The following is a 20,180-nucleotide window of genomic DNA, read 5'->3' as shown; positions in this document are numbered from 1 at the left end:
AACAATTTGCAAAAATCTCAAAGTTATCACCCTAAAACTTGATTTTTAACCAAAAAGGGAAAATAACTGTAGTAGAGAAACGTGGAAGACACCACTTTGATCAAGGGATCCAAGTTAATACTAACAATGGAACAAACAGCACTTTTGTCCCAATGGTGCAATGCCTGGGATATATCAACTACATAGTTTTCACAACAGAAATGTATAAAACGAATCCAATCATGAAAAAAATATTTCTTCATGATTTAAATATTTTTTTTCTGTAAAACTGTCAATATCTTGAACAACAACAAATGCTGAGAAATCCTGGCATGGGGAGGAGGGGAGTATAAAGGATATCACTGGGACAAACTGGCAAAGTTTGAGTATAATATTAAATGTCCTGAATTTAATAACTATCCTGTGATTACATAAGAGACTCTCCTTATATAATCAGTGTTTTGGGGCCGGGGATTTAGCTCAGTGGTTTCGCCGCCTGCTGCACAAGTGCAAGGACCCCAATTTGATCCCCCATACCAAAAAAAAAGCAAATCAGTGTTTTATTTATAGTTTATATAACATAGTATATCAGTGATAACACACCAAAGTACATGAAAGTAAAGAATCTTAGCTGTCCGTTGCCTGACTCACAAGCACAAGGTCCCAAGTTCGAGCCCCAGTACCAAAAAAAAAAAAAAAAAAAAAAAAAAAAATCATATCTGCGATATACTCTCAAAGGGTATAGCAAATACAATGTATATTCAGAAAGAAAGAGATTAGTAGGGCCAGGGATTTAGCTCAGTGGTTCCACCACCTGCTTTGCAAGCACAAGGTCCCGAGGTACCAAAAAAACAAAACAAAACAAAACAAAAACAAAACAAACAAAAAAAGAGATTAGTAAATCTACATAAAGAGATTGAAGAATCTACTGTTATTGAAACAATTTTTAAAACTTTTTCTGTAGTGCTGAGGTTCCAACCTAGGGCCTCCTGCACATTACCAAAGAGCTCTACTACTGAAGTACACCTCCAGCCAGAAGTAATTCTATAAATTTTTAAATATTTCATCCAGAAGTATTTGAAAATATTTCAGCACATGGGCCAGGGATTTAGCTCAGTGGTTCCCCCACCTGCTTCGCAAGCACAAGGACTCAAGTTTGATCCCAGGTACCAAAAAAAAAAAAAAAAAAAAAAAAATTTCAGGGCAGGATAGCACTGAGAGGCTGAGGCAGGAGTATCACAACTTCAAGCCCAGCCTGAGCAACTTAGATTGTTTCAAAATAAAATTAAATAAAGGGCTTGAGAATGCAGGTCAGTGTGAAGACCCTGGGTTCAGTCCCCACTATGACAAAAAAAAATCATAATCTGAAGTTAATTCAACAAAATCTATTTGATAAGCCTCTAAATCTTTTTTTTTTTTTTTAAACAGTCTAGCTCTGTAATTCAGGCTGGCCTTGAATTAGCTGGGAATCTTCCTGAGGGCTGTGATTACAGGCTTGTGCCACCACACCTGGCTAAGCTTCCAAATCTTTGAGTAGTTCGCCCTGTCCTTCTACCGATTTTCTCTTTTAAGGGATCACCTAATCCCTCATTAAGAACTCCGTATGTTTTATGTTGGTACTATTTGTCTCTCTCTCTCTCTTTTTTTGGGGGGGGGGGGCACCGGGATCGAACTCGGGACCTTGCACTTGTGAGGCAGGCAGGGGAACCACTGAGCCAAATCCCCGGCCTGCCACTCTATTTCTCTTAACAAAACCAACTAGTCTCTCTAAACCACTCTAAAATTTTAGCTCTCCTGGAAAGCTCTCAGTTTCACACAGCCTCTACAAACATTCCACTCTTCTCTGGTATCCAATACCCAAAGTAACCAAGGAGCAGTTTACAATTTCAATATGTGCCAGCAGTTGAAAAATGATCAATTCAAGATAAGAGGAAAAATCTGGGCATTTAATAAACAGAAAAGATTGTATCTGATCACTGAAATCTTATGAAACATTTACTAGCAATCTTTTTCATACAACTTTTAGCAAACTGAAAACATTAAACCTTTGACCCGTAAGCAAGAGTTCCATGACATTTCATTACTGTTACTAATAATGATTACCTACCCAGTATCTCCCAATCCATGAAGGAAAATAACCTAAAAAAGAGGAAAAAATAATAAGCAACACCTAAATAAATAAGTCCACCTGGATCGTTAGGCACTGTAGCTTTGGTTAAGGTGGAAAAGGGAATGAAGGTTCTTAAACCTATGACAGAATTCCAAACACGATTCAGCAGGTTAATCTCTATATTCTCTTCCCTTTAGTTCCTAAGATAATTAATGTGGGATTTTAGCACTTAGAGGTCCCAGCTAGACATTCTCAAGTGCAAATTATCACGTTCTAAGAAAAATAATGTCTCTTTCGAGTCAAACCGTGAGTGTCACACTGCAGAATTTTCCCATCACAAAAAAGGAGTTTCCGGGCGCAAACATTAAGTTTGAAATTCTCACAGACAAGTTTCCTTAAAAAAACCCCAAAAAACCCGAGCATATCTGATCTCTTAAGACACTAAATCTTAAACTTCTTTCATTGAGGGCAAGAGATAAGGTAGGACACCAGAGCGATTTCCTTGCGGTCTTGGGCTTGCTCCTCCACAAACCGAGCAGAACCGCGCCGCGAAACCCCGGACCCGCGTCCCTCCCGTGGGGGTCCGGCCGCGCTCGCTTCGCAAAGCCGAGGCCCGGGGCGGGGACCCAGCTCCGCCGCCGGCACCCTCGCGGCCCCAGCCCGCCGCGCCGCCCGGCCTCCGCGTGGAGGGGCGCTCCCACCGACCAGGCACCCCGGCCGGGCCTGAGACGGCGACGTTGCGCGAGGGACAGCTGCCAGCGGCGGGCCCAAAGGGCCCCGCGGAGACCTGGCCGCCGCCACTCACCGCGGCGGTGGCTTTCCGGGCGGCGGGCACGATGGCTGGCATCGGAGCAGACATATTATTGCCGCACATCCACCGGTTGGGAGGACAGCGCGTCGGAAGCGGAAGGGAGAGCGCGCGCTCGGCGGCGGCCCAAGGGCGTGCGAGCCGCGAGTCCCGGCCCGCCTCACCGGGCGCGCGCTCGGGCGCGTGCGCGCCAACGCGGCGCCGCCCCGCCCTCCGCTGGCCCCGCCCCGCGCTCCTAGGCCTGCGCCCAGCCGCCCCTTGCCCCGGCCTCCCCCTCCTCGCGTCACAAAGCCCGGGCTCCTCCCCTGGCCCCCGCCCTCGCAGGCTCACTGCGGCGGCCTCCGGCGCTCCTTGTGCGCGCCGGCGCCTTGTAAACTTTGGGTTCAGGGTCCTCAGACCCCGGCCTGCAGCCGCTGGTAAATCCTGCCTTAGGTTTCCACTCTTTGAGCGCCGTAGTGAAGAAGGAGCCCCCAAACCAACTGTCGTCTCCCCCGAACGCTCCTTTGTTTCCCACGGCCAGGGGCTACTCATTGACAAGAGTCAGAAGGGCTGGACTGGGAGAGGCCGGCCGAGCTTTGCTGTGGGTCCAGTGGGGCTTACACCAGTGTGTGGATTTGGGGTTGACTCCCCCGTTTTTTAAACAGGAGTTAGAAAGGAAAACACTCAGTTGGCACCAAGAATCCTCAGCTTCCTTAAACTCATCGGATAGTGATTGCTACGGTACTGATTTAAGCAGACTAGACAGCCCTTTTCCTGCACAGGTGGGTCAAGGGTCTAAAATGGACTTTATTCAGACAAGTTTGTTGTATAATTTATTGCGTATTTGGTATGATTTGGAAGAGGAGGAGATAGAAACACTTAAAGCTAATATGCTGTGACCTTTAGAAGTTTACGATTCAATGAAGAAACTTGAAGCTGTATAACATTGGGAAGATGTTGAATAAAAGATGTAAAGAAATTCACACTCCATTTTATACCTGTGATAAACACAGTGCTGAGGGCTTTGAGGTCTTAAACGTACTGTTTTTGTTGTTTTAAACATTCTTGTCTTGGATTTGAATGGTGAGAATTTTGTGGACTCAAAAAATGTTAAGTTGGGCTGGGGATTTAGCTCAGTGGTTCCGGTGCCTGCCTCGCAAGCCCAAGGACCTGAGTTTGATCCCCGGTACCAAAAAAAAAAAAAGGTAAGTTGATACTGATTTATTCAAAATGACAATAATGGAACTCACATGGCATATGCTAGTATATATTTATGTCAGGCTTTAAGTCATTTCGTTGTCATGTTAATAGAGAAAATTAAATTCTTTAGCTCTTATTATGAACATAAAATGTCCCAAATAATTATTATTTGAATTTTTTTCCCTTCGGTACTGGGGATTGAGACCAGGGGCTCTTTTACCATTCCCTGCTCCTTAAAAAGATTTTTTTTCTTTCTTTTCCCTTCCTTCCTTTCCCTGTCTCCCCTCTCTTGTTCCCCTTTCCATTTGAAGATTTTCTTCCTTTTTCACAATATCTATTATACATTTTGTTCTTTATTTACCCTGTCGGTTTCTCACACCAGAGAAACAGTGCCATATTTAAATATGAGTGTCCAGTTTATTTCACTTAAGAGCATGGTTTCAAGGTACATTCATTTAGCTAGAAATGTGTCAAGTTTATCCTTTATGGCAGAGTAGTACGCCATTGTATTTAAAAAAAAACAAAAAAAAACACACATCTTTATCTGTTCATCAGTTGATGGGCATTTGGACTTTTTCCATGATTCAGCTATTACAAACTGTGCTGCGATAAACATGGGTGTGCATATATCACTGTGGTATGATGCTTTTAATTCTTTTGGGAAGATACCAAGAAGGGGAGTAGCTGGATTACATAGAATCTCTAGTTTCAGTTTTGTTCTGTTTTTTGTTTTTTGGTACTGGGGATCGAACTCCGGACCTTGCGCTTTGGAGGCAGGGGGCTGAACCACTGAGCTAAATCCCTGATTTTCTATGTTGATTTTATATCCTGAAATTTTACTGAATTTATTAGTTTCAACAGTTTTTTGATGGAGATGTTGGGGTTTTCTATATATAAGATTGTGATCTCTGGCGCAGGCAGAGGGTCCCACGCCTATAATCTCAGCACTCTGGGATGCTGAGGGAGGAAGATCACAACCTCAGCATAAGTGACTGAATTACTTAGTGATACTTTTCTCAAAACGTAAAATTTGAAAAGATTTGGGATTGAGCACAGTGGAAAGGGCCTAGGTTCAATCCCCAGTACACAAAAAAGGAAAGAAAAGATTGCAACATCTACAGAGACAGTTTTATTTTACATAAACAAAAGTTGAATGTATTAGACCTATATCAAAAAAGTAGCAAGCTACCATGGTATAGAAAAGACAAATATGGGCTGGGGATTTAGCTCAGTGGTTCTGTCGCCTGCCTCGCAAGCACAAGGACCCGAGTTCGATCCCCGGTACCAAAAACAAAAAACAAACAAACAAAAAAACCGAAAAGACAAATAACTGGATAGTAAGATCCAATATTATAAGATTATCAATTTTTTAGGAATTAAGCTACCAATGCAATGTAAACCCCATTAAATCTCAATAGATTATATTTAATAAAGTTATTTAAATATTCCAATAAGACTTTTAAATTTTATAAAATAATTATAAAACAAATAAACAGGGCTGGGGACTTAGCTCAGTGGTTTTGCCGAGTGCTGCGCAAGCGCAAAGACCCGAGTTTGATCCCCGGTACCAAAAAAACCCCACAAAACAAAAAAACCCACATAAATATAAAATAAACATACAAGAATACTCTGGAACATTAACAAAGAATTAGAGTACTGTAGCAATGCTAACCCTACCAAATGTACGACATCCTATAGAATCACAAAAGTTGCAAGAGTAAATTACAAGCATAATAAAAGACAAGCAAATCAGATAATTTTCTGAATAGTCTTAGTTACTTGGATTTATTTTTAGAACAAAATTAAACTCTAGAGGGTCAAAAAAAAGAAAACCAACAAAAAAAACCCCACACCCGCATGGGAAAAATAGGTACATGACAAAGGTATTTGACTGGCATTGCAAATCAGTGCAAAATTGGTAAGATTTTTCAGCTAATGCTATTGCAATAACTAGCTGCATTTGGGAAGAAAATGTATCTGGTCCCTCCATTATTTCCTATCAAATTTGAAGCAATTTCCTGAAGAGAAAATCTTCTTTTTTTTCTTTTGGTACCAGGGATTGAACTTGAGACCTTGTATTTTAGAGGCAGGTGATGGAACCCCTGAGCTAAATCCCCAGCCCTCCTGAAGGGAAAATCTAAATGACTAATAATAGGTAGTGACTAACTTTTAAAATAAAGAAATATACATAGAAATAATTTACCACTTTAGTCCTATATAAGTATATGATGAGAGTATAAAACTGCATATAGTTAGTTTTTGTTTTTGTCTTTTTTTTTTCCAGTACTGGGGATCAAACTCAGGACCTTTTGCTTGCCTGTTGGCTGTGCGCCACTGAGCTACATTCCCAGCCCTTTATTTTTCTCTTTTTGAGACAGGGTCTAGCTATGTAGTTCAGGCTGACCTGAACTCACTATGTAGCCCAGGCTGGCTTCAAACTCATGATGAATCCCCTGCCTCAACCTCCTGAGTGCTGGGATTACAGGCATGTGCCACCACGCCTGGCAAAAGTGTGTATAGTATATGATGAGAGTATAAAAGTGAATGAGCCTGACACGAAATTTGGGACAATCTAGTAAGGTTGCAGATGTACGTACTTATGGTCCGATAACTCTGCTCCAGGACATATTTTCAAATCCCTTTTGGTTAATCATATATGTCAGTTTGACTGGCCACGGGTGTACAAGTTAAGCATTATTTCATGGCATGTCTGTGAAGGGATTCTGGATGAGATTAGCATTTGAATCAGTGGACTTAGTAAAGTGAGCTGCCCTCCCTCCAGTGTGTGTGCAGTATCCAGCCCAGGGAGGGCCTGAACAGAACAAAAAGGCAGGGGAAGAAGGAATTCACCTTTGGCTTCCTGCAGTTTCCTGGTTCTCAAGCCTTCAGACATAGCTTGGAATTACACCACCAGCTTTCCAAGAGATGATGGAGAGATTTTACTAGTAGTAAGGAGGCATCCACCAGGAAAAAACAAAAGCAAAGTTAATAGTGACTCCTTATGCAATTGAGAGTATAGCTCAGTGATGAGTACTTAGTGATGAGTACATGCCTAGCATGTGTGAGACCCTGCACTCAATCCCCAGTACTGATTTTTTTTCAAGTGATTGATTATGGAGAGGGAAAAATCAAAATGGGATAGGGAATTAGTGCTTTGGTTATGTACTATTTGACTTTTTTTCATAACATGTAGGCATTACCATACTTTAATAAAAGTGAAACAAAACCCTATTTTGGCGTGAATGAAGACCTTTAACTTGGTACCAAGCTTTGGTAAAACTAGGTAGATTTTATCAGGGTGATATTTATTTCTAGCCCCTTTCCATGCCCTCTTCATAGCCCTCTCTCAATATTAGTTTTCTTCCAAAATCAAAAGGATTCACTGCACTGCCACCCTGATTCCCTTCTATCTTCAGTAAGGAATAATCATTTTTCCAGTTTTCTACTCCCCCATGTTTTTTTGTTTTGTTTTTTTTTGGTACTGGGGATTGAACTTGGGTCCTTACGCTTGCACTCCTCCCCCATGTTGATCATCACAAATCTCACTTATTCCTCATGCCAATTCTAGGAGTCTTTTCTTTTTTCTTTTGGCAGTGCCGGGGTGCAAACCCAGGGTCTCGTACATGCTAGGCAAGCACTCTACTACTGAGGTACATCCACACAGTGGTCCCATCCTAAAAATACCTTTTTCTTGGTGTATAGCAAAATTCAGCAATAATCTAATTGAAAATCTTTTCCTCCTCCTGTTCACGTCGCTGCCAACATATTAAAATATTATTTCACGAATTATCTCACTTAGGATAGAAAGTGTTTATGTGGCTTTATTTTTTTAATCTCAATAACAGGATTATATTGATCAGTCTCCCTTTTCTAGCGTCTTACGATTATGGTTCCTGCAAAGCTACTTATGGGATGAATGTATTGCCTTTTAGTTTCACTGCCCCCACTCCCACACTCTGCTTATCTTGAGAATATTTTAAAATAATGAGCTCAAAGGAATCAATCTATGTTAATAAACTATATGCCTACAGGTATAGATGGGGAAGATTATGTGGGAGTGTGTGAGGCCTTCCCATAGGACTTCACATTACATCATCTTTCTAGGATTCATTTTCTTTTTATGTCATGATTCAGTATCATTATTAACTGGGGCTAGAATCAAGATGGACCTTAAATACAGTAGTTGTTGAAATAAAATTTTCTTATTATAAAGCCTTCTTAACTTGATTGAAACAGGGCTTACTTAGAACAACAACCCAAGCATATAGGTGTGTAATAAGTACTAATTGTGCTATGGTGATGATGTTGTAAAACTTCTATAAACTTAAGGATCACTGATTTACCACACTCCCTTAATTTACATTCTTGCAACACAGACTCATCAAATTATTCTGACAAGTTTTTGTTTTGTTTTGAGATACTAAGGATTGAACCCAGGGTCTTTGCACTGGCTTACATTCCAGCCCTTTTAAAATTTTGAGCTGGTCTTGCTAAGGCTAGGCTTGGATTTGTAGTCCTCCTGCCTCAGCCTCCCAGAGTGTGGGATTATAGGTATGCACCATCCCCACCTTTTCTGACAATTTTCTATACTTAGTCAACATGTGGAGGGTGGGATAAACAAACATGCAGCCTATAATTAACTGCAAACCATTAGTATTTCCACTATTATTAATTTAATGCCCACCAAGTTCCATAGATCACACAACAAATATACTATATACTTCCAAGAAGTACAGTGTATTGTATTCTCTGTACCTCATTTACTAAATTAAAAAAAAATTGTTTTGAGACAGGTTGTAGCTATGTTGCTGTGCCTGGCTTCACACTTGATCCTCCTACTTCCACCTCCCCAGCAGCTGGGATTATAGGTGTGTGCCACTGAGCCCAGCAAAACATACTTGTGGTATTAACACTCAAACAAAAGTTCATTATTTAAGGCAAACAATGATTTTCTAGCTACTTTTTTCTCTCACTGTAGTCTATTCTCATCTGTAGAGTGTTTTTCTTTCCTACTTTTACTTGATCCAAACTTCCTCTGGAGAGCATGTTTCTTTTCCTACCTTTCATAAATGTAAAGCTTTGCTACATTAAAGAATGACTTTTTTCTAGGTAGGTATTAAAAACTGTGTATCTTTCTGTAGATTACGGTACAGTTTGAAATTGTATTTTGTAAATTTCTTCTCAAAGGTATTGTTGCCATATGTATCAAGTTTGTGGCCTCAGAACATTGAGGAATGAAGTTGCAAACCAAAAGAAGAGGTTGGTAGAATTTTATTGGAAATAAGAATAGCTCCTGGACTTCCAGGACGGGTCCCAAGTGGGTGGCCACTGAAGCTGTTTGTCAAAGGTATTTTATATAGCTGGACGGGTAGCTATGGGTCAAACTACAATCAACCTATAGGATTACAAGTATAGTTGCTTAGCTAATATTGATCCCTTAGGGACATGAGGCACATGGTGAGCATCACTAACTTTCACTTACATATAATTTCTAATATAAAAAGAATAAAGGCATTCCTGGAAAGGGATGGAAGTATGGGTCTTGATGTTCTGGTCACCCACCTATGTGTCTGATGCCCTATCAACTGGACCAGGTGGTGTTAATTACAGTGTGATCTCAAGTTGCTGCTTATCTCCAGCGAGGCTTGCAGGCCTGGCCAACACATTTCCAAATTGAGGCCTGGCTCTTTTCAAATTTGCTACCAGTTACACTTTTGATGTGCCTCATGTTCTGCGCTGATTCTCTTGAGGGCCTGATTCCTCTCTGACTGCCTATTCATTTCTATTTTTACTTAGCTGTCTACAATAGTATGGAAGCTCTAATAAAATGATGATGGAAGCCAATGAATTAAAGATCATCAGGGATAGAAGCCGGGGATTTAGCTCAGTGGCACTGTGCCTGCCTTGCAAGCACAAGGTCCTGAGATTGATCCCTGGTACCGAAAAAATCATCAAGGACGGGAACTAGCTTTTTTTTTTTGAGATAGGGTCTCATTATGTAGCCCAGCTGGCCTCAAACTGGGAGTGATCCTCCTGTCTCTACCTCCCAAGTGCTGGGATTACAGGCATGTACCACTACACCCAGGTATTTTTTCTATATTCTATTTGTGTTGTTGCTGTTGTTGTTGTTGTTCTTCTTCTTCTTATTATTATTCCTATTCCTATTATTATTATTGTTATTTTGGGGGAGGTTATTTGAGACCAGGTCTCTGTATGCAGTTCAGGCTGGGCTTGAACTTGGCTATATAGCCCAGGCCTCAACACCCAGAGATCCTCTTGCCTCAGCCTCCAAAGTTCTGGGATTACAGGCATGCACCACCATGCTTATCATGTTTTTCACTTCTTCTAAGTAGACCCTGGACCTTACTTTCATATCATTTTGAAGAACTACAATATTTGTATTTTTCTTCCATTTTTTCCTATTTAGTCTACAAGAGACGGGCCAGGATTTAGCTCAGTGGTTTTGCCACCTGCAGTGCAAGCGCAAGGACTCGAGTTTGATCCCTGGTACAAAAAAAAAAAAAAAAGAAAGTCTACAAACTTTTTTTGGCATTAAAAAAAACAACTGGGGGGCTGGGATATAGCTCAGTGGTTCCACCACCAGCCTCACAAGCGTGAGGATCCGCCTTCAATCCTGGTACCAAAAACAAAACAAAACTGGATTTTTGAAACTTTCTCCAAACAGCCTGGGGGTAAAATCCTACTTGATTTCTTTCATGTTTATTTTGTAATTCAGTGTCTTGCTCATAAACATTGGTTAACTAAAAGAATGAATGTGATTTTTTTAAAAAAATAGCAAAACATTTACTGGTACATTTTAGGCATACATAATGATAACACTCATTGTAGAGAATTTGCACCTGTACATGATACATCCGCCTTTTTTTCCCTATTCCTCCTCCCCTCAAGCCCCCTCCCCTTCCTTTGTACAAAAGCTTTGTTTCTATTTTTTTCCTTCTATTTTCTCTTTTCTCATTCCTTCCTTTCTTTCTCCCTCCTTCCTCTTTTGTTCCCCTTCCCATTTGAACATTTTGAATGCGATTTTTAAATGTAATCTACATATGATTTAACGTAACTTCAAAAAGGTTTAAACATGGAAATAGCTGCCCTCCAAAACTTGTCTAAGCTTCTCTGTGATTACTAGCAAGAGCCAGCCAGGAACAGCTTCCCCTGTAAGAAAGTGAAATAGTAAAAGAATATTAAAAGAAAGGAACAGATTTTTGTTTTGTTTTTGGTACTGGTCATTGAACCCAAGGCCTTTGTCAAGGTACATCCCCAGTCCTTTTTCCTTTTTGAGACAGGGTCTTCCTAAAACGCTGATTGGCCAGACTGGGCTTCAGAGCCAAATCCTCAAGATTACAGGTGTGCACCACCATGCCTGGTTTGGAACAGTCTTTTAAATTCACTTATGAGAAGTGTGTTTTAAATCCATTCATTTTTGGAGTTGAAACTTGTGTTTTGTGATGCAGCTATACAATTTTATATTATAAAGATACTAGTTTTATGATAGGAAGCAGTTTAAATCCTAGTTTTGCTGCTTCTTATGAGATCTGGGCCAATCTGCCTGATTTAGCCACGCCACACCTTCTCTGTCAAGTGTGATAACATCTACCTCTAGAGTCGTTTTGTTATATAAATCGACTGAAGCTAATTTAACACGACATCTGGCACACGCCAGGCTCTTAAGTATGGCCCCCATTCTTCTTCTTCTTCTTCTTTTTTTTTTTTTTGAGACAAGGTCATGCTTTACAGTGCAGGCTGCCTTTGAACTCACAGCGTAGCCCAGGCTGGTTTCGAACTCGTGGCGATCTCCCTGCCTTAGCCTCCAAAGTGCTGGGATTACAGGTGTGTGCCACCACATCTGGTTGGTCCCCATTATTAAGAGTAAACAGTATAAACACATGGATGAGAATTCATAGCTTTAATCTTATTCAAAGATTGGTATTACAATCATTTTAAGAGCTGGACTTTTTTTTTTTTTTGGTACCGGGGATCCAACTCGGGTCCTTGAGCTTGCGCAGGAGGCGGCGAAACCGCTGAGCTAAATCCCCGGCCCCAAGAGCTGGACTCTAAGTGTTATTTTTGTATCTTACATTACCCAAGCGCAAAAGCAAGTAATTTATCGCTCACTTTATTTTATTTTGGCTTCCAGTCAGCTTAGAAAAGAGAGCAGTTTCACGATAATCTTACACAACATATGCAAGGCCAAACAAATACTGAAAGATCTTCTAATGACAACTTTTTCAAAGCGTGTTTTAGTTTGGCGGAAAAGAATGTTTTTTAACCAGAATAGCGCGTGAAGCCCACCAACAGAGAATGAGCTTGTAAAATAAGAAAGAACGGCCCGTCTCACGACAGTTTGCGACACAAACGAGAAAACTGCTAAGCTTCTGCCGGATTCTGAGGCTAACAGCGCGGCTGCAGCAGCGCGACAGGGGCGCGGCAGCTGCCGTAAAGCAGCCTTCCGAGACCACGTGGCCTCCAATGCGGCTTCCGGCGTCCTAGAAGTCCTGGGGCTTGTGGGTCATGGCGAGCTCACTGCAGGGTGGTGGGGCCCGGTCCCTGGACCTGCTCCGGTCATTGCCGCGTGTGAGCCTGGCCAACCTAAAGCCCAACCCCGGCTCCAGGAAACCGGTAAATGGCTGTTGGTGGATCAGGGGGCGCTGGGGACACGGGCAATGGCCGCGGCTTGTTACTCTTGGCGTTCTGGGGAACAGCTTTTGCCAAAGGGTGCTGTGTTAAGCGGAGGGTTATTGAGCCGGGTGCCCTTCACTGCCCAGAGATAATCTTTCCGTATTCCCCCAACTCTTACTAAGGTTTACATTTAAAGAAAAATAAGGTTTACATTTAGAGCATAAAAATATTAGGGGCGCAAACTCGGAAACCGCAACATGATTGTCGTTCAGAATTGCATTTAAAATGAGGTCCTTTCCTAGAAGATGTATCAGTCATCATTACAACGATGTAAATTGACTTACTCCCGCAGTTCACTGAATATAGGTGCAAAAGCTGTTGGTTGTCGACAGATTGTCATTTTAACAGTCAAGATAATATTTTTTTTGATTCTGTGAAGTGATAGTAAGTTTAAGGAAAATACTTTGTTAGTCTTCAAATAATATGTAACAGCTTTATATTTACAATTCCAAAATAAAAATCATTTCTTGGACATTCGTGAAGCTTGTTTTTGATGTTTAATTCTAGGATATTTTTAGTTCCTGTCTGGTCATATCCCGTCTCTTATTCTTGGAACTTTACCTTTGAAACATACCTTTGATTACAAGAATTGGTGGGCCGGGGATTTAGCTCAGTGGTTTCGCTGCCTCCTGCGCAAGCGCAAGGACCCAAGTTCAATCCCCGGCACCAAAAAAAAAAAAAAAGAATTGTCACGTCTTCAGAGGCAAAGATGCTAATAGGCTACGTGGCTATTGGAGCAGCCCAAAGAACAGTGACACAGAAGCATTAGCTAGTACTGGTTGGTTGGATGAGTGAATGGCATAACCAAAAATATTCAGCAAAAAGGTGAAGTGCAGTTTTTAGAAATGTATGTGAATGTCCTAAAACTCTTTCCTTGTAGGAGAGACGGCCGAGAGGTCGGAGAAGAGGTAGAAAATGTGGCAGAGGCCATAAAGGAGAGAGGCAAAGAGGAACCAGGCCCAGACTGGGCTTTGAGGGAGGCCAGACTCCATTTTACCTCCGAATCCCAAAATACGGATTTAATGAAGGACACAGGTAAATTACAACCCCTGATTTCCACTTAAAATCACCTAAAAGAGTAATTTTGTAGAATTTTAAAATTCATTTCAAAGCAAACTTTTTTTTGCTCCTAAATCATTTTCAGTAATGAAACAGCCTGGATGAGTAGAGAAAAAAAGCCCAGATATACTCAGACCTACAAAATGGAGATGTTTATGCCTATTATGATTGCTTAAAGGATTAGCAATAAAAAATGATATGTAGGTAGATACAGATAATATATCTGGCCCATTGTAGACCCCTGCTTTGTAATTCAGATAATAACATTTTTCGTAAATTTGTTTATTTGTATATGTGAATAAACTTAAGTGCTCATAGAGGTAGATTATTTTTACTCTCAAGTACCTCAAATCCATCAATATTACTTGTTTGTGAGGTAGTCAGAAGGTTTTTATTTTGTCAAACCATCAAAAATGATGGAGAGAGCCGGGGATTTAGCTCAGTGGTTCCGCCACCTGCCCTGTGAGCACAAGGACCCAAGTTCGATCTCCGGTACCAAAAAAAAAAATGATGGGAAAAGAAAGGACAAAGCTTTGAGATGATTTGGCGAAGTTGCAGGAAAATTAATCTTTATTTTCAAATTGTTATTTTCTTGATCCTAGCTTCAGACGTCAGTATCAGCCTTTGAGTCTCAAGAGACTGCAGTATCTTATTGATTTGGGTCGAGTTGATCCTACTGAACCTATTGACTTAACCCAGCTTGTCAATGGGAGAGGTGTGACCATCCAGCCATTTAAAAGGGATTATGGTGTCCAGCTGGTTGAGGAGGTAAGTCTGGATTAGATGTCTTAGGGTTATGTAGAAACATATTTTTTATTTCCATATATAGTAGTTCCCGTCTTACCTCATCCCAAGTGGATGTCTGAAACCATGGATATCAAAACCTATGGTTTTTCCTTTACATATGTATACTTGTGATATGATTAGTTTGTAAATTAGACACATAAAAGATTAATATCAGTAACTTGCCACAGATCTTAGCAACTTCAGCATAAGATTTTTTTCTTCCCTTAATGAGTATTTGTACCTTTTCACTTGAAGAAGGCACTTTATGGCTTCTCTTTGGAATACCTGAATTGCCATTATCACTACTATTGCACTTTTTGGGCTATTATTAAGTAAAATAAGGGTTACTTGAATAGAAGTGTTGTGATACTATAAGAGACTAATGGACAGGTAGTGTGTACCATATGAAATGGATGTGGTGGAAAAGGTGTGATTCCTGTCCTGGGCAAGATGGGGTGGAATGGCATGAGATTTCACCACACTAGTCAGCACACAATTTAAAATTTATGAGTTTATTTCTGGGATTTTTCCATTTAATTTTTTGGACCATGGTTGACTTTGAGTAATGGAAGCCAAGGTAGGCAAAACTGTGAATAAAGGGGGATTGCTATAGTTAATATCCTGCCCTCTTTTTTTTTTTTTTTTGGTACCGGGGATTGAACTTGGGTCCTTGTGCTTGCGAGGCAGGCGGTGGAACCACTGAGCTAAATCCCTGGCTGCCCTCTTGTTTTTATTCAGTTTGAGTTGTGTTCTTACACATTAGTTTTGCAAAGCTGAACTGTCTTGCAGGACTGTTCTCCCTTATCTTGGAATGTGCTTCTCTGTATTGGTATAGCTTACACTCTCAACTTTTTTTGAGTCTCTGCCCAAATGTCAACATATCAGGAAGGTCTTTTTGGTTTTTGTTTTTTTGGTACTGGGGATCAAACTTGGGTCCTTGTGTTTGCGCAACAGGCAGTACAACCACTGAGCTAAATCCCTGGCCCCAAAACATTTTTCTTTGAATGTATATGAACATTTGCATTTATTACAATTTACACATTTGTGTTTCGTTGTCTTCATCACTAAAATGCAAGCTTTCTTGAGAGCAGCTAATTGGACATATTTTCAATTCTGGAAATATTAGTACATGATAGTCACTCAGTTAATATTTATGGGGAAGCCAGGTTTGGTGACACACGCTTGTAATCCCAGCACTTAGGAGGCTGAGGCAGGAGGATGGCTGTGAGTTCGAGGCTAGACTGGGCTACATAGTGAGTTCAAGGCCAGCCTGAACAGTGAGATCCTGTCTCAAAAAAACAGATCAAAACTTGGGCCGGAGATTTAACTCAGTGATGCTGCGCCTGCCTTGCAAGCTTAAGGTCCTGAGTTCAATCCCCGGTACCACCAAAAACAAAAAAAGGAGGAAGAGGAATATATCATATTACGCTCTAACCACAGCAAAGTCTTCTGTTTGTAGTAACTGACCAGGAGTTTATAAGGAAATAAATTTTTGTATATTGTTAATCAACCACTGCTGCTTTTATGTAGTGCCACAGGAAACCTAGTGTCCACTAGAGGGAAGTATATAATGATAGAAAAATCTTACAGATGTCTTTAAAAAAGTACAAGAATGGATAATACCTTTTCAGATAAGATAGTTTGAAAAGAGAATATCAAATACATGGTTAACCCTCAGTGTATTACTCTGTGTATATAAGGAAATAGACGTGTCTTAACACATGAAAAGCCCATGACTTCATCAGCACATCCCAGTAATCTCTGGGTGTGTGTCTGTTAGACTAGCAAAAATTATCCTGAAAACTCTGCCCTAAGGCAGTGGTGGAATAAATGTAGTCACATGTTATTTATGGGTCTGTAAAATGTTTGCCTTTTCTTAATTTCAGATTTGCAAGGAAATAATAGATTTTTGTAACTGTTTTGAAAGGGGCCTGGGATTTAGCTCAGTAGCTCCACCCCCTGCCTTGAAAGTGCAAGGGACCCAAGTTCAATCCCCAGTACCAGAAAAAAAAGAAAATACCAAAAAAAAGAAAAAGAAACTGTTTTGATTCCAAAATTGTCAATTGGGAAATATATTTCTTAAGGAAGATTAAAATAAATGTGATAAAAGACCTTCCTAAAAATGCTGTTTATAATATTGAAAATAGTGGAATTCTGTTGAGTAATAATTAAAAAGCACAAATAAGGCCTTATTTTATGAATCAAAGGTACTGTTGATTATAAAAATGCACACCAATGTCAGAAAAATGGGAAAAAATCATCTTAGAGATAATGGAATAGTTTTAAAGTGCATGAAAATTTCATAAAAAGAACCAGATTGGGAGCTAGGTTGCACAGCAAAATAAAAAGATTTTTTTTTGCCACAAAAGTAGTAATTCTGCCATCTTTTTGTTTTGAAAGAGGAGAAAAATTTAGCAAATCCTGGTTGATGTGACTAAAAACATCATTATTTTCAAAAGTTCAGTATTACATTTTCTTTTATTGAAGGTTCAGGTGAAAAGTAGACTTTTTGTTTTTTTCTTTATCTCCAGCCTAGAAACTAACAGTCAGTAGTGAGTGCACAATGAATCTCTGGCTGAATGTAATGGGCATATGCCTGTACTCCTTGCTGCTCAGGAGGTGGGATCTCAAGGACTGCAAGTTCAGGGCCAGCCTGGGCAACTGAGCAAGGTCCTGACTCAGACTGGAGAGGGCGGGGACAGCTCAGTGGTGGAGTGTTTGCCGAGCAGACACTCAGGGCCTTGCTTCAATTGCCAGTAGTGAAAAGAAATCTGGTTTTTGCCTTTTTGCTAGAGAGAACCAAGCCTCCAAAGCTCAGATATTGTCAGGTATTCTGTTCTGCCTGGTTCAGTCTTGTCCCTTCTTTAGCCTTCTCTTGGCCTCTTGCTTTATATAGGTATAAGGAGGATTAATTTTATCTGTATCAAATTGCACGATGTTGCAGAGAACACAGATGCTGCTGCAGGCACAGCTCAGTGGCACAGCGCTTGCCTAACATGTACACAGCTCTAGATTTAGTTTCCAGCACTGCAAAAATGAAAACAAACCAAAAAACCCCTTAAATAATGGATTAGTTAGGGTTTTTTTTGAGATAGGGTCTTGTCCTATAGTTCAGGGTGGCCTTGAACTATGTTGCTCAGATTGGCCTCAACGTGCTGCAGTCCTCCTGCCTCCTCCTGCCTCGGAGTCCCAAGTGCTGGCATTATAGGCATGTGCCACTTGGATTCCCTGGATTAGAATTTTAGCTCTGTGGTCTTGGGCAAATTACTTAACCTCTCTGTGCTTCAGTGTCTCCATCTGTGAAGTTGATAAAGCAATAATCCTGTCTGATAAAGCAGTAATCCTGTTGTTACGAGAATTAAACAGTCTTCCTGTCAGTAAATTATCAGGAATGGGTGGTTATATTGGCATCTACTAAATACATAAAATGGGAGTGTAGTCATTCCTATTTACAGGGATTGAAAATTGATAAAAATAGAATGGCCTTAATGTAAAAAAATTTTTTTTGATAGGATCCCAACATAGATATTTAAAAACAGGAATTATTATTACATTGTAGGTACTTTGGAGGGGAAAACACAGTTTAAAAAGGAATCTTGACGTGGTTAGTTTTCTTTAGCCAAGCTATTTACTAACAGTCTTTGTTTTGACTTATGACAGGGTGCTGACACCTTTAAGGCGAAAGTTAATATTGAAGTACAGTTGGCTTCTGAAGTAGCCATTGCTGCAATTGAAAAAAATGGTGGGGTGGTTACTACTGCCTTCTATGACCCAAGAAGTCTGGGTAAGCTTGTTCTTGGGTAGTTTTCTTCTTTCTGTCTTTCTCCTACTAGCTGCTGCTTTTTTTTTTTTTTTTTTAATAAACCAAGAATCGAACTCAGGACCTTGTGCTTGCCAGGCAGGCACAGTGCCATTAAGCTATATCCCCAGTCCAGCTGCTATTTTTAAATTTTTAAAATTTTTTTTAAATTTATTTTTTTTAATTTTTATTTTTTGGTACCAGGGATCGAACTTGGGACCTTGCACTTGCGAGGCAGGCAGCGGAACCACTGAGCTAAATCCCCAGCTCTGCTATTTTTTTGATTACTTAGGGAATAGCAAATTTAGAGATGTACATCTCTTATGTGGATTATCTCATTTCAGTAGATTTAAAAAATAAATAATTAAATTTGTAATATAGTTATCATGTATAGAACCAGTATTCATATTTCTTATGTATTTATTTTTCAGGAATTGTGTGCAAACCTGTCCCATTCTTTCTACGTGGACAACCCATTCCAAAACGAATGCTCCCACCTGAAGAGCTGGTACCATATTATACTGATGCAAAGAACCGAGGTTACCTGGCGGATCCCAGCAAATTTCCTGAAGCAAGACTTGAACTTGCCAGGAAGTATGGTTATATCCTACCTGATATCACCAAAGATGAACTCTTCAAAATGCTCAGTACTCGAAAGGATCCAAGGCAGATTTTCTTTGGTCTTGCTCCTGGATGGGTGGTAAATATGGCAGATAAGAAAATTCTAAAGCCTATAGATGAGGAGCTCCTCAAATACTATAGCTCATGAATTTCCTTCCAGGAAAGCAGAGTGGTGAAGAGTACCAGAAAAGGACTGAACCATGGATTTCCCAAATGTATAGTACTTTTCCAGGGTTGATGTTAACTGTCACTATAATCATGTCTTTTGTACATTCATCTAAAATGAAAATAAAATGCATAAGCAAGGACTGCATAGGGGAACTGAGTCTGTGTGGATTGTGTGTCAGGTTCAAACTTGCTGCTTGTCTGTTGAAGGATGATTATAGCTATTTAAAAATATTTCTAGTCCATCTTTTCATGATTTTTCCTCCAGCCTTTTCTTATTGTTGCAAGCTAGAATGAATTTGAAAGTGGAATGGGATTGATTAGGAGGCGTGTTAATTGAGGTTAGAGCTGGTGGTGAAAAGGTAGTGGCCCCATTTATTTATTGATTTATTGATTGATTGATTGATTGATTGCAGTAATATAAAAGGTTTTCATTTTTTTTTAATCAAAACATTTACTTGGTATTTACTGTGTGCTAAGCTGTAGTGTAGAGAAATAAACATAGTAAATGCTTTTAAGAAATTCTCTGTTAGGGCTGGGGATTTAGCTCAGTGGTTTCGTCGCCTGCTGTGCAAGCGCAAGGACCCAGGTTCGATCCCCAGTACCCCCCAAAAAAGAAATTCTCTGTTAGAGTGATTGAGACAGACACTCTGGAAATAACTCAAGAATCCTAGGAAACCATTCCTTTGAGTAGTAACAAGCATAACGGATCATGTATCTTACGATCTCAACCCAAGGGCCAACAAAAGACAGGATCATAGTTGTGCAACACTTCACTCTTTGCTAAACTTTGCCAATCTTAGGTCATTTCCCTCCTCTCTTTCTCTTGAGTGTCTAGGACAGCCCTGGATGTCCATGAAGACTTAGAAAAATAGATGTCAGGGCCAGGGATTTAGCTCAGTGGTTCCGGTGCCTCCCTCCCAAGCGCAAGGTCACAAGTTCAATCCCCGGTACCAAAAAAAAAATAGATGTCAAACTAC

General features: G+C 40.3%; 2 protein-coding genes across 6 annotated transcripts in view; one reads left to right on the top strand and one right to left on the bottom strand.

Moving 5' to 3' along the window:
• Positions 1-3,085, bottom strand: part of Lypla1 (lysophospholipase 1) — a 53,749-nt gene extending 50,664 nt beyond the window's left edge. For 3 of the 5 annotated variants that reach the window (XM_087185582.1, XM_004837509.4, XM_021248830.2), the window contains exons 1-2: positions 2,895-3,077; positions 2,087-2,118 (exon numbers count right to left, since the gene is read on the bottom strand). In XM_087185582.1, coding sequence (XP_087041708.1) covers positions 2,087-2,118; positions 2,895-2,963 — 101 coding nt within the window. In that variant the 5' untranslated portion in view covers positions 2,964-3,077. Of the gene's footprint in view, positions 1-2,086; positions 2,119-2,894 lie in introns of all 5 variants that reach the window. The other 2 variants (XM_021248820.2, XM_087185590.1) reach the window with 2 other exon arrangements.
• A 9,428-nt stretch (positions 3,086-12,513) lies between these two features.
• On the top strand, positions 12,514-19,356 carry Mrpl15 (mitochondrial ribosomal protein L15). Its single transcript, XM_004837508.3, has 5 exons — positions 12,514-12,710; positions 13,651-13,805; positions 14,432-14,597; positions 18,276-18,399; positions 18,846-19,356. The coding sequence occupies exons 1-5, from the start codon at positions 12,603-12,605 to the stop codon at positions 19,181-19,183; spliced, it is 891 nt and encodes a 296-aa protein (XP_004837565.1). The 5' UTR covers positions 12,514-12,602; the 3' UTR covers positions 19,184-19,356.
• The last annotated feature ends 824 nt before the right edge of the window (positions 19,357-20,180 follow it).

This window comes from Heterocephalus glaber, unplaced genomic scaffold (assembly GCF_053883595.1).
Source record: "Heterocephalus glaber isolate CG9 unplaced genomic scaffold, H.glaber_assembly_v1.0 deba00000281, whole genome shotgun sequence".
NCBI classification, from domain to species: Eukaryota; Metazoa; Chordata; class Mammalia; order Rodentia; family Bathyergidae; genus Heterocephalus; species Heterocephalus glaber.
The sequence above is the reverse complement of the archived record's forward strand: the minus strand, read 5'-3'. Positions and strand labels throughout refer to the sequence as shown.

Coding starts and splice junctions, on each gene's coding strand:
- Mrpl15 (XM_004837508.3), top strand. CDS start 12,603: ATGGCGAGCTCACTGCAGGGTGGTGGGGCCCGGTCCCTGGACCTGCTC. Junction 13,806..14,431: donor GGATTTAATGAAGGACACAG/GTAAATTACAAC, acceptor TCTTGATCCTAG/CTTCAGACGTCAGTATCAGC. Junction 14,598..18,275: donor GTGTCCAGCTGGTTGAGGAG/GTAAGTCTGGAT, acceptor GACTTATGACAG/GGTGCTGACACCTTTAAGGC.